This window comes from Argopecten irradians, chromosome 7 (assembly GCF_041381155.1).
Source record: "Argopecten irradians isolate NY chromosome 7, Ai_NY, whole genome shotgun sequence".
NCBI classification, from domain to species: domain Eukaryota; kingdom Metazoa; phylum Mollusca; class Bivalvia; order Pectinida; family Pectinidae; genus Argopecten; species Argopecten irradians.
The window spans coordinates 2288787-2303312 of NC_091140.1; the positions used below are offsets into that span (position 1 = coordinate 2288787).

At 34.0% G+C, this 14526-nt stretch overlaps 1 protein-coding gene across 2 annotated transcripts in view; it reads right to left on the minus strand.

Annotated features, from left to right (window-relative positions):
- Positions 1-231: 231 nt before the first annotated feature.
- LOC138327015 (uncharacterized) overlaps positions 232-14526 on the minus strand; it is a 63954-nt gene continuing 49659 nt past the window's right edge. For both annotated transcript variants that reach the window (XM_069272984.1, XM_069272983.1), the window contains 8 exons: positions 7451-7536; positions 7027-7090; positions 6582-6797; positions 6248-6450; positions 5587-5914; positions 870-1031; positions 588-764; positions 232-370 (listed from right to left, as the gene is read on the minus strand). In XM_069272984.1, the coding sequence (XP_069129085.1) occupies positions 639-764; positions 870-1031; positions 5587-5914; positions 6248-6450; positions 6582-6797; positions 7027-7090; positions 7451-7536 (1185 nt within the window). In that variant the 3' untranslated portion in view covers positions 232-370; positions 588-638. The remainder of the gene's footprint in view (positions 371-587; positions 765-869; positions 1032-5586; positions 5915-6247; positions 6451-6581; positions 6798-7026; positions 7091-7450; positions 7537-14526) is intronic.

Consider the following 14526-nt stretch of genomic DNA (forward strand, 5'->3'; position numbering starts at 1 on the left):
TTTTCCATTATGGGCTGATAAAACGTTTGTAAGCTAATGAAAATGCTTGTTGCAATCTTTCAATTATTTAACATTAACCTACATACTGTGTCAGACATCCTTTTAAACCTGTTGATTTTATTATTACGCTAACTGTTACATTATCTAACATGCGAAAGTCGATATTTAGACTTGTAGTACTACTATACCGTTATTGGTCGGACAAGACAGGTTAGGCTGGCATTTAAAAAGTCGCTTCCAGCAACAACGAAGTTTTTGCATGGTTTCTTGTCTACCCAACAAATCATCCCGCCACTTAGTACCCCAGGTACTGTATCACGTTCTAGTGTACAAGCGTTTCCATAGAAACCAGTATGACAGTGACAAGTTCCTAAAATATTAAAAAGCACACATTCGGTAAATCATTTTCTTATCCAACACCATCGGACTGAATTCATGATAAATGATCCTAACATATATTTAAACTAGTCAGTGTTTAATTCCTCAAAGACATAAATTGTATACTACCTTCTTACTGAATACGTTGTCTTATTCCTATGTATATGTTCGTTAGCTATAACTTTGCGCAACATTTTAATTCCACTTACCGTAAATGCAATTTCCGTTCCCTGAGCAATCGCGTGAACAGCTCAGTTGCTTCACTCGTCCAGAACTGCTTTGGATACACCATGTGATTCATGTGTAACTAGATACTCTGCTTCAGCAAGACAATGTTCTTGCAACGCTTTCAACGTTCCTTCCATATACCAAGTTTGTCCGAATATCTAAATTTAGAGATTTGTTATGAGACAGCGCAAAACAGCTATATTTAATATGAAGATTTGAAAAATCTTATTTGTCAGGAAAGAATAACGATAAAATGAAGTTACCATGATATTAACGATGCATTCATTTATTCCGTTGGTTATGACATCATCCATCCCTGATACGGCGTCTTTACATTTAATTAACATAGAATCGCTATCCAAGGTGTGTCCCGACAGGCTTTCCTCTGCTAGGGACTCGTTCCAGTCATTAGTCCAAGTTATGTTCTTATAAAAAAGAGATGGTAGTATACATTTAAGCGCTGCATCATCGACTAGCTTCTAAATCATCACATCAAATATTAATTAATCATATCAGATACACTGTGAATGTGTTTTTCCTATATAAACTATAGTAAATTTGACCCCCTCCCCAGGGGAAAATCTGAGATCCCAGGGCCATGAAATTCACAAATTTTTGTAAAGGGCCTTCAGACCTTCCAATCTATCAAGAGTATCTGGTTCCATCAAATCTGTGAATTCAAAAAGAAGATTTTTGAAATTACCATTTTGACCCCTTTTGGCTCCGCCCCTCTGGCCCCTGGGGGTCGGCCATGACCAATATGGATATGATGTTAAAGTGCTATTTCAGATTAATAATTCTAACCCAGTTTGACTAATTTCCTATGAAAACTAGGCAAATAATGTTCATAAATGTGTTTTTTTTTCTATATATAAACTATAGTAAACTTGACCCCCTCCCCAGGGGGAAACCTGAGACCCAAGGGTCATATAATTCACAATTTGTTAAAACACCTTAAGACCTGTCCATCTATGACAAGTATTTGATTCTACCATTTCCAGTATTTAAGAAGAAGATTTTTAAAGTTTTAGCCTATTTGCCCCTTTTGGCCCCGCCCCTCTGCCCCGAGGGGGTTGACCTGGACAAATATAGATATGATATTAAAATGTTATCTCAGGCTAATAATTCTCAACAAGTTTGACTCATTTCCTATGAAAATGGAGCAAAAATGCTCATAAATGTGTTTTCCATATATAAACTATAGTAAACTTGACCCCCTCCCCAGGGGAAAACATGAGACCCAAGGGTCATATAATTCACAATTTATATAAAACACCTTAAGACCTATCCATCTATGATGAGTATTTGATTCTACCATTTCCAGTATTTAAGAAGAAGATTTTAAAAGTTTTAGCCTATTTGCCCCTTTTGGCTCCGCCCCCTGCTCCGAGGGGGTTGACCAGGACCAATATAGATATAATGTTAAAATGTTATCTCAGGCTAATCATTCTAAAGAAGTTTGACTCCTTTCCTATGAAAATTGAGCAAAAAATGCTCATAAATGTGTTTTCCCTATATAAACTATAGTAAACTTGACCCCCTCCCCAGGGGGAAACGTGAGACCTCAGGGTCATATAATTCATAATTTTCATAAAACACCTTAAGACCTGTCCATCTATGACAAGTATTTGATTCTACCATTTCCAGTATTTAAGAAGAAGATTTTTAAAGTTTTAGCCTATTTGCCCCTTTTGGCCCCGCCCCTCTGCCCGAGAGGGGGTTGACCAGGACCAATATAGATATGATATTAAAATGTTATCTCGAAGGCTAATAATTCTAAACAAGTTTGACTCATTTTCTATGAAAATTGAGCAAAAAATGCTCATAAATGTGTTTTCCCTATAAACTTGACCCCCTCCCCAGGGGAAACGTGTCATATAATTCAAAATTGAGGACCTCAAGCATCTAAAAGTATGTGCTCAGAATTTCAGAAGAAGATTTTTGAAGTTGTAGCCTATTTGACCCCTTTTGACCCCGCCCTAAGCCCTTGGGGTCACGTGGAAATGGTTAATAGGATTCAATGCCATCTCTACGATAATTGACAATATTTGACTCTTTTCCTATAACAAATGATCAAAATTAAAATGTGTTTTCCCTATATAAACTAGTAAACTTGACCCCCTCCCCAGGGGGAAACGTGAGACCCCAGGGTCATATAATTCACAATTTTTGTAGAGGACCTCAAGACCTTTCCATCTATGAAGAGTATGTCATTCTACCATTTCCAGAATTTCAGAAGAAGATTTTTGAAGTTGTAGCCTATTTGACCCCTTTTGACCCCGCCCCTAAGGCCCCTTGGGGTCAGTCGTGGAAAATTGGTTAATAGGATTCAATGGCCATCTCATACTGATAATTCTGACAATATTTGACTCTTTTCCTATAACAAATGATCAAATAATACTCAAAAATGTGTTTTCCCTATATAAACTATAGTAAACTTAACCCCCTCCCAGGGGGAAACCTGAGACCCCAGGGTCATATAATTCACAATATTTGTAAAGGACCTTAGGACCTTTCTATCTATGAAGAGTATTTAATTCCATCACATCTGTGAGTGTAGAAGAAGATTTTTGAAATTTTAGTCAATTTTACCCCTTTTGGCCCCTCCTATAGCTCCCTAGGGGGTGGGGACCATATAATTCACAACTTTGATTGGCCTTATGCCTTAGAAGGTTTGTGCAAAATTTCATTGAAATTGCTTCAGCAGTTTTGGAGAAGAAGTCGAAAATGTAAACTGTTTACGGACATACGACGGACGACGCACGACGGACAACGGACGACGCACGACGGACGACGCACGACGACGGACAAAAGGCGATTAGAATAGGTCACTTGAACCTTCGTCTCAGGTGACCTAAAACTTATAAAAAATGAATATGTTCAGATCTCTTAAACACAAACTTGATAGGAAATCACTTGAGATTATATATAAATCTTATATACGCCAAAACCTTGAATATGCAAGTGTTGTGTGGAATAATTGCAATCAAACTGAAACTGATCTCTTAGAATCTATCCATTTAGATGCAGCTAGGAATGTCACTGGATTACGCAGAGGTACAAACCATGCTCTCATTTATAAAGATCTTGGCTGGGATACTTTAAGGAAACGTAGAAATGACCAAAAACAAATGTTATTCTTCAAAATGATCAACCTTTTAATCTCCATACTATTATTTGAAAATATTGAACCTTTTATTATTCTTAATAACCTAAAAAATATTGATATGAGACACCAACGTATATTTCAAACAACCATTTGTAGAACTCGTTTGTACTTTAAAAACTTTTATCCTAGTTTAATGTCTGATTTGAATAGACCTGATTGTAATTATTATGCTATGAGATCATCATGTGAACTTAAGAGGGAGCTAGTCCGTCATGCCATACCCACTAATGCTGATGAATTATGTACTGATGTTTTTAGATATTAATAATAGTGGATCTAGATCATTTAATATCATTTTATGCAAACTTAGAAACAAAGCATGTCAATTAATATAATTTATATAGAGTTCATCTTATTGATAATGCATCTTGTACTTGTGGCAGCTCTGTTGAGGATATTTATCGCTTCTTTCTATTTTGCCCAAAATATATAATCAAACGACAACTTTTAATTGATTCTTTGTCATAACTGCTAGTAGGTACCCAACTTAATCTTAAGTTGAATCTCGACTTAATCATATCAACTTCTCGACTTAATCATATCAACTTGCTAACAAGGGGAAGTAATCCCCTCAGTCATGATCTAAATTATGCAATGTGTGCATACATTCAGAAATACATTGAATCAACAGGTAGACTTCAAACTATTATTGATTTTGAAGTAAAATTAATATATTGATTAATTGAACTGCACTTATACTGCACTGACACTATATTTAATCCTATTTTACCCTTTACTGTATCATTTATTTTGATGTGACTTGGCTCTAAGACAGATGAAAACATGAATGTGAAGAATAAACAAATAACACTGATTAATCCCTTTTCCTTTATGAATTGAATGTAAAAGTGACTATACATGCATATATATATTTGTTTACGACCTCAATGATTCTCATACTCCGTATATTTGTGACTGGGTAGGCACTCAGTGGTAAAACACCATGGACATTGAGGGATTAAGTTTTAACTTTTAAGTTATAATCCTAATTTTAATCCAGTTACACTTAAATCAGAACCTTTTAATGAAGCGAATATTAATCAATTAATACCGTTATTAATTAAAATTTAATACAAAAGGAAAATATGCATGCTATTCATCGCTATAGGTAATTTCTTCTAATTATATATGTAAATAACTATTTGTAAGTGTTTTCAGTAATATGTATGATTTGTGTTAATTCTAAAAATGATTAAATATTATTTTTTAGGTCCAGTCCAGTGCGAATATGCTATTAAAGATAAAATATGTTTCTAAATTAAAATATCCCTATGCTCCATATCCACATATGAAACAGTCTCATAATATACTAGATATATGTATGAAAGAATAAAGAATTGAAAAACCTTAATAGCATAATACCAGCAATTAAATATTTCTCTTTATCACAATGATATATCCCAATCAAAATTACAAGACATACAATTTATATTTCACATAAATATAAGCACACGCGACGAAGAAAGGCACTACAATGGATCATAACTATTCACTACCGGTATATATTTTCGATCGAAATCTGGCTGCATTTGTCTCTATATTAATTGCCACTATGTAATCAAATAATTTCGGAACTCTTATAAGTTAACTTTAAAATTGATATGTGTTATTTTCATCTATTTTTCATATACTATGCAAACTCAAATTATAAGAAAAAAATTATGACAGAAATTGTAATGAACACATCTGCGCTTTCATTGTGTTTAAGTTTGATAAATGGCATTCTTATACCGCTGATAAATGGCATTCTTATACCGCTGTCTTTCGTTTTATAGTTATAAGTAAGTCGGGTCTTTAACTATCAAACCTACTTGTGAATTATTCTGATACTTTTCGTCCATGATAACATCATGTATCGACACCTCAATGTCATCTTCTGTAGTGTTACTGTCTCTGTGTAAATATCCGAGAGCTTTCTTTGCTCGATATTTATCATATTGTTGACCTTGTGATTCAACGTTGGTCAGCTTAGGGCATACTGCTGTATTTGGATTCATGTTGCATTGGGCGACAGGATAAATATAGGGGTAGCGATAATCATCTTCTGGACAGCTACAGTACTGTACAGGCTTTAGTGGCATGTCCATTAATATGATATCAGATACAAAAAGTGAACTTCCGTCCAGTGTGATGTTGCGTCTGAAATATATAAAAATGTGTTTAATGCAATACAAACTATAAAAATGTATCTCAATTAGTTTGCTCTACAGTAGTTTCTAAATCATATTTTACTTGCTTTATTAATCAAATGGCCATATATAGACTAGTGCACCTCATTGATAACACACAACTTAATGCATGTACATGTATAAAATTTAATGCTATAATGTGAGAACTAAAATTAAAGTTTCTGGGTCCGAAAATATGATCAATAAACAGAAAGAAATATTATTTATGTAGCGGGGCTGGACTGAAATGGTCATTGATTACCAAGTAGCTCATCGGCATTATGTACATTTGCATTCACTGTACCTCCAGCTAATTCCAAAGCCTTCACTGATTTCGCCGCTTCTTAGCCTGATGTCATTATCCGGGTTACCATCTAGAAAGCCACACATTCCGCTGGTCGTTTTCCAGTCTGCTACAGACGGCTTTATGACGACTGCATTAATATGTGCATGTGACTCATCTATATGTACCCCGATGGTGATCACTGTTCCGGAAGGAAGTGTTACCTGTGGAAGGGGAAGTCATGTTATTAACCACACATCAGAACATTGTAACTGTATATATATCAAGAATGTTTATATCATATAACAAATTTTGGCTGATTTGGTTTACCTCTCTAGATTAATCATTTTATTACCTTGTATGTTGATGATCTGTATTCGATTTCCATACCATCATTTCCATTAACTTTGAGCTCTACGTATCTGTTGACGTTGGATAAGTGTTGCCATTGCGCCCCAATATTCTCTTTGCAGAAGTTGAGTACAAAAACAGCATCCATGTTCCTTATTGCTATACCACATGTACAGGACCCTTGTCCTGCGTGCCAACATCTGTCGAATACTGCATGGATCTTTTAAATGCAAAATACAAAACATATTTAATTCACACTCATAAAGTAGTTCATTGCGTTTTTAACAATTGAATTGAATTTTCCTTTTCAACAAGGAAATATTCTTGTAAAACAACCATATCTTATTGATTTGCCACTTAAATTACTCAGTTATTGAGAAAATGTTTTCTTTCCAATATTTCTAATTTGTACATTGCAGCATAGAAACGTTGTTTATTGGTATACTTACACGAATGGGTAATGCATTATGTATGAATACAACGAATTCCCCATACTGCAGAAAACGCACCTGCCTAAAAATTAAAGGTATTTAATCATTTTAGTAATAATTGAAATTAGCCATCAAACTGCCTTAAGGTTTAAGAACTTGGTTAAACTAGTGAATGTTTGTAATTGACATAACTTAGTTGATATAGAGTGTCTATTCATCCGTCCTAACCTTACATATCACTGTTGACTCGCATATCGTAGTGTTGTTGTTGCGTTGTACAAAAACTGGCGGTTGTAATAATTGCCATGATGACGTTGCAATACTCATGAATGAGCGCCTGATATTTTTAAAGCTGTTGTCCGCCATTTATGAAGCGATATCACGCGATTTAAATAAAAGATAAAAGTAAAGCTGTGGTATTTTTGTATAATCGATAACATACCTGCCGTCAAAAGTATTTATAAAGGGACCTGTTGGGATAGAGCATGTTCTCCCCGAGAGTTTGATATTTTCATCCAGGACAGTTACCTGAAAAAGAGAAAAGTCTTCGCCATGTAACTTACAGACATATTGGAAGAAACTATGGAGTTCGATAACTTATTTATTACATAAAAAATAGAGAAATTATAATGCGAAATATAACATTAGTCGAGAGAAAAAAACCACAATAACAAATGTTTAGACAAGGAGACGCTAATGAAGAATGCCATTAGGCATGTGTATAACTTAAAATCGAGATATGTGTTTATTATACTGAAATTAACTTCAGTACTGAACACGTCTGTATTTTGAGCATTAATTTCATTTATTTGGTATGTCCTGCATGGTCTCTCTATACCCTGCCATTATCACATAGTGACTACGCGTATATATATACAGGAAGTTAATGGATTATACAGGGCCCCGTCCACACCCTACTAAGAACAGGGGCTCTCAGTAGGGAAGCAAAGTTTGTCTTCAATGTTTTGGAAGGGGAATTTACCTCAACTCCCCGAACATTCAGCTCCTGTACGCCATATAGTGCTATATGACTATACCGCCGAAGACATACCTGGTCAAATTATACACATGTACTGATAACAGGCGAACCAGTCGTCCCACTTCCTTAATGGTGAGCTCTAAGCAGGAGCAGAAACTACCACTTTTACAGACTTTGGTGTGTCTCGACAAAGGGACAGAACGAACTCAGAGCCTTCCTCACAAGCGCTCAACAGAAGGCCAAAAGTGAGGCGGTGTTAACGGATAGGTTATGAAGAAGAGAAAATATAAGATCCTTTTTGCCGCCTTTTATAATCATGCAATAGGGACAGTAGGTACAATTCTAACGCCCTACCTGCAGGGCTTCTGTTTTCAGATAAAGAAAAACACACGTATATAGCCACGCCATACAGTGGTACACTGGAATTATCTGGGTACCCGTGTTGTATTCCATCTGAGAAACATGGTACATCAACAATGACCCTGGGTGTTAATTAATTTGATTTCGACTACTTTCAAGGTCAAGATCACAACGTCACACAGCTAAATATATATTTTAAAAATGAATTACATATGGCCATAACATGGTGTCCTGAAAGAGATTATGCGATTGAAATCGAATGAAAAATGAGATAATCCACATTGAACTTGAAAGTTATTTTTGCTGTTCTTAAACATTCATAGAAGGTAACAGATGTCAAATATTTGAATAAAAACTTTCTGATTTCGATGCCATTGGAAAGTGTAGCTTCTCTAAAACTGAATATTCAAGGTTTATGAGCTATGAACGCAAAATGAAGGCACATTGAATATATTTCTTTCTTTCTATTTTTGCCTTTAGTATTTCTTCCTCATGCCGTTAAGATGCTTCAAAGCTGACAAATGGTAATTTTTCTATCAAAAACACGAGCAGAGGAATATATATTTTTCTTCAGTTACAAAAGTTACTTAATTTACACCATTATCACCATTGAAAAGTTTGAGCTTCTAATTTAACTTCAAGATAAAAATATTAAAAATAATTAATTACATCCCGAAAAAAATCCCTGCCACTTTTTCCTATAGGGAATAAAGAACTGTTTGTGCTTGCAACCAAAGCAAAATAAATTATATTATTTTTTATGTTAATTAAACATATACACTAATTATTGTTCAAATGATGAGTATCGTTTATGCTCTGTCGGCGGTGGAGCATCTTTAACATATATACCTATATATATGTATTAATTAAGTGAATGTTAATTATACAGGATTGGTCATGGTTTTGAAGCGAAGAGAAAACTGAACCTATTAAAGCAATCGTATGTTCAATAAAATTACAAATATCGCTCGAATCCCATGACAGGGATCAAATCTAGTTCACAATTAAAATCGGGTCCTACCTAGAAGCACAAACCATTAAATTACGTATTATTTAACTTCATAATTGTTTTATGCGTAATAATGTTTGGCATTTGTGATATAGCTTGTAAAATATATAGATTAGTATTCATGGAATCGCAGAGTGTCGGATTGGTTAAGATGCCTTGAAATATTACCACAAACCCTCCACCTCTGTGTTGCAAATTTGAATCCCATGTTGCCGTGGTACTGACCGCTGGTCAGTGGTTTACTCCTGCACTGACGTATCGCCAGCTGTCAATCAAAGCGTACGTGACTTTGTATTTTGTATTGTGTGTGCTACGATGTTTGCTCAGACATTGAATAGAAACACGTGCGTTTGTGAGCACGAGGCGTGGCTATATTACACCTGGCGATCGGTCAATTCCTCTACCAACAAAGCTAGCACTTCCTTAAATGACCATGGCTGTTTATATTAGAGCTATACACAATAAGCGATAAACATATCCGGATACATATTTGAAGGAGAGCAGTCATTATTTGTATTTTTTTCTATTTCCTGTGAAAATCCGCATCTTGGATTTTGGTACCGCTATTTCTCAGAAAGTACTGAAGGGATCTGTCTCAAATTTCATATGTAAGTTTCTCTAGGGCAGTAGTCGTGCATAATGCATTTTGGGAGCGATTGGTCTTCAGTACGGCCACCATATTGGATTTGAGTCAACGTTTGAAAACAGAAAAGATCCCTCTTTCAATTGTCAAGACATAGATCATTCTTTGGTAGGCGCCAATATCCCTCTGGGATATAATGTTTCCATGTAAAAACGTATCAAATGTAAAAAAAAGTTACTTTGTGCCATTTGACGTCATGACGTCCATGAGGGTAAGCCCCATCATTTGTACAATTTTAATTCCCTACCCTACCGATGCATTATTATTGTTATCCCATACAAAGTTTCAGAGAAGATATTGAGTGGGCATTCATATGTTTGCGATTTTTTGGTTTTAGTGATTTTATTTTAAATTGTTTTAAATCTTTATATTCAAATATTTCAGCCTCTGTAGAAAACAATGGTCACCTCTCCAACTCTTTTCAAGTTACACGCGGAGTACGACAGGGTGATCCTTTGTCTCCATACCTTTTTATTATATGTATTGAATTACTTAGTGCAGCAATTAAATTTGAACCCGATGTAAAAGGGATAATTATTAATAACTCTGAATATCTTATCAGTCAATACGCTGACGACTCCACACTGATACTTGATGATGATGCAAGATCCTTAGCAAAATCACTATATTTGATCGACATCTATGGAGAGTGTTCTGGTCTTAAAACTAATTTTGATAAGTCACAGGCTGTATGAATTGGGGTGAAACGGGGCTGCGGGGAGGAAATTGAAGCAGAACATAATCTTTCATGGAATCATCAAGGGAAATTCAAACTTTTAGGGGTTAAATATGATTTATCAAAAGAAAACATTTATGAAGAGAATTTTACTGACAAATTGAAATCTATCGAATCTCTTCTCTCAGATTGGTCTTTTAGAAACCTGTCTATTATTGGGAGAGTGACTGTTATCAAAACTTTAGCATTTCCCATTATTGTACAAATATTAACTGTAATTCCTAGTCCACATTTTAAGATCCTAAAGAAATTTCAAGTATTATTTTTTCATTTTTTATGGAATAGTAAAGTTGACAAGCTTAAGCGAAACCTTTTAATTGGTGACTATAATGAAGGAGGTCTAAAAATTCCGGATATTCTTTCTTACAGCAAATTTTTAAAACTTATCTGGATAAAAAAATGCTTAGACACAAATAATTACGCAGATTGGAAAAAAATATTAATTGATGACATTGAGCATTTTGGAGGAAATAGAATATGGAGCTTAACAAAATGTGGTCTAGATGAAGTTATAAAAAGGCACAATTTTGGAAAGTTTTGGAGCGAAATTTTGTCTATTTGGGGAAATCTGTACGACATCCCCCCAGCAGCCCCAGAAGTTGTTCTCTCCCAGCCTCTATGGTTCAATAAAGAAATAAAAGTTAATAGAAAAACAATATTTTCAAAAATATTATGCAATGAAGGCGTTTTCTATTTTAACGACATAATAGACGAAAACGGAAATATTATGTCTTTTGATAATCTTGTTCAGAAATATCATGTAAATATCAATTTTATGTGTTATAATAGTATTATTAGCGCAATACCTAGAGACTGGAAGAGTATGGTAAAGAACTATGGCAAAAATATTGAAAATGTTTTACATAATAATTTAAAACAGATCAGAATACTTGAAAAACCATGTAATTATTTCTATCACAAAATATTATCCTCGGTGTTTGTCTATCCTCAGCAAACTCATGAAAAATGGCATGTTGTTTTAGATGTTTCCCTTAGTAAAGATCAATGGGAAAGCTTCCATTTCAGGAGACAAAGGACTCAAAATTACAAACTTTACAATTTAGAATAATACATAGAATCTTCTTCAGAAATTCTATGCTTTTAAAACGAAATATTTTAGAACATCAAGAATGTAGTTTTTGTAGTGGGGCATCTGAAACAATATTGCATCTTTTCTGAAATTGTCCACATAGCCAAGCACTCTGGACAGGTCTAATAAATTCTGTTAATCTTAAATATCATATAGCATAATTTAAAAATGGTTTAAAAGTGTAGACAAAATCGATAACATGCCAAATATGCCAATTTTTATCCTGACAATTTTTTTTGCTTGAAATCAACTCGTAGTAAATATACATAGTAAATATCATTATAAATGGTATAAAAATGAATTATCTTTTAACAACAAAAATAAGTAAAAAATGAAAAATATGTTCAAAAGTTGGACACAAGGGGTCCCCATGCCATATACCCAAAATATTTTTAGAAAACATCACGTCAGGCCCTTTATGCTTTTTTAAAACATACAAAATAAATAAAAAACACACAAAAAGTTGATATATACCTAGACCTTTAATACTGCAAAATTAAAAAAAAAATGGATCGTGGGCAAACTTTACAAAAATAAGCGCACTAATAGAATATATTAAATAAAGAGAAAGAGCGATAACAGGGTTATCAATTTGGAACGAAATGTTTACACGGCTAATTTAACCTACCAACACGATTATAACCGCTTATAACCGCGATTTGGGTAATAAGAAAACGATAGGTACAAATTTCGCATGCTGATAAATCTTGGCGAGATCTTTCTTTTGACATCATTTTCATAGTTACGAAAATTGTGAGGGAGAAATTTTGGGTCAAACATGCAAAAATCAACATTTTCATCGAATTCAGTAATACAGTAGATGAACAGAAAGTATCAGTAGTAGAAAGGCGATGTTTTTCTGAATAAAATGGTCATTTAAGTCTTAAGTCCCGAAATTAGGTATATTTTTGACATTGATCAGGAATTCTCCTTGAACGATCTAGAATGTTCTAGAAGATTCTCGAAGCGTCTATACGTATGACGTCATTTACGGAAATTCCAATATTGTGTATTGAGTCGATTGTACCTTGAAGCCGCCTTCGCTGTTCAAGTTCAAATAGGCAGTGTAAGGTAAGCAGTTTGTCATTTTACGTTTTATAGACATGACGTAACTGTTATTGGATATTAGTATTATTCCCCGCTATACAAACATAAAGTGTAGATGCACATAAAGTTTTACTAAGAATGTCTCATTTAGCTATATTCTGAAAACATATATAACTTGTTACAAGTTTAAGTGCTTGCTGGTGCTGAAAGTATCCTGCAATTTTGGAGTTATCTCCCCGACTGACAAATTTTATAGAAAATACAAATACATGTCCATGTATATCCCTTCGCTGATTGAAAATGTTTTACAAGAATTCTATGTAATTTGTTACACATATAAGATATAATACATATGAAACTCTTTAAAATTTGTAAGTTTGATATTAATGACATGATTTCATCATAACAGCATTTTAACGTTTTACTGCAGTTTTACTTAATTTAAAAAATGGACTTACAATGCTGTAACATTACACAAGACAAACATTCTTCAAAGACCAGTACTGTAAACGCAATTCTAACAAGGGATGGAAAACAAATTTTGGAAGAATGTGGGATGGGTAAGGGGAGGTAATTGGCTTAGTTGCTCTATTCTATTGGAAGTATGCAAGATTAATGTTGAATAATTCAGCTGAACTTCAATTTTTTCATTCGAAAAACTCACTAATGTGATAATAACATATTGGGTGTCTGCTGTCATACAATCTATATAGCATGAATTCTGGTTATTTTAACTTGATTAATTAATCAATTGCCCGATTTACATGGAAACTTATAGCAATGAAGTTATTTTGTGATTTTTTCTGTAAAAATACTATTTAACTTTTCGTGTTCTCTAAAAAGAATGTATTTGTAAGAAATTGGGTGTTTGGTCAGGCCGATATTATCTATTATTATCAATTTCTTATTTATACAACAGATTCTTTTTGATGAAATGTGGGTAGCAGAGGCTTTTAAATGATTACTTATGAAAACGTATATTTCCAGGGTAAGAATTCAAAACTTTTGATGTCGTATGCATGATATTTCCACTTCTTTGATATCATGACATTATCAATACGTATATCAGAATCAGTTTATATTTTGCAGACCAACAGTGTTAGTAGAATTTGTTCTGATATTAGTAATGTCATTGAGTATTTATCATATCATAATTACTGTCCATACATACTGATGATGTCATCTGATAACTATACACATATATTTACACTTGCTAGGCTTGGTCACTATACGCTAATACTAGCCGATTTTGTTTACCATAACTGCATGGTAACATTGAACTTTGAACTTGCGTATGAAAATGTTCTGTGCTACGTAAAAGGACTACTTTTTTTAAAAGAAACACATGGCTTTGTTTACATTTTGACGCAACATTACGTGTATATTGATGTTTTTCATAGAATTTTGGGAAAATGTAAACGATATATACATGTTTTATATTTATATATGATTCAAACAATTTTTAAATTAACAATTGTATAAAGAAACGGAAAAATATCCCGACCGGGGCGACGTGCTTTCATTTTTGTTAAAAATGATGGTTGTCTAATGTAAACATTACCTCTGTGCCTATGTTCGTCCTACGATCGAGTCTTTGGGATGGACGGGCGTGAGACCCTCTGATAGAGGTCAGTTATAAACATATCCTCTTGTC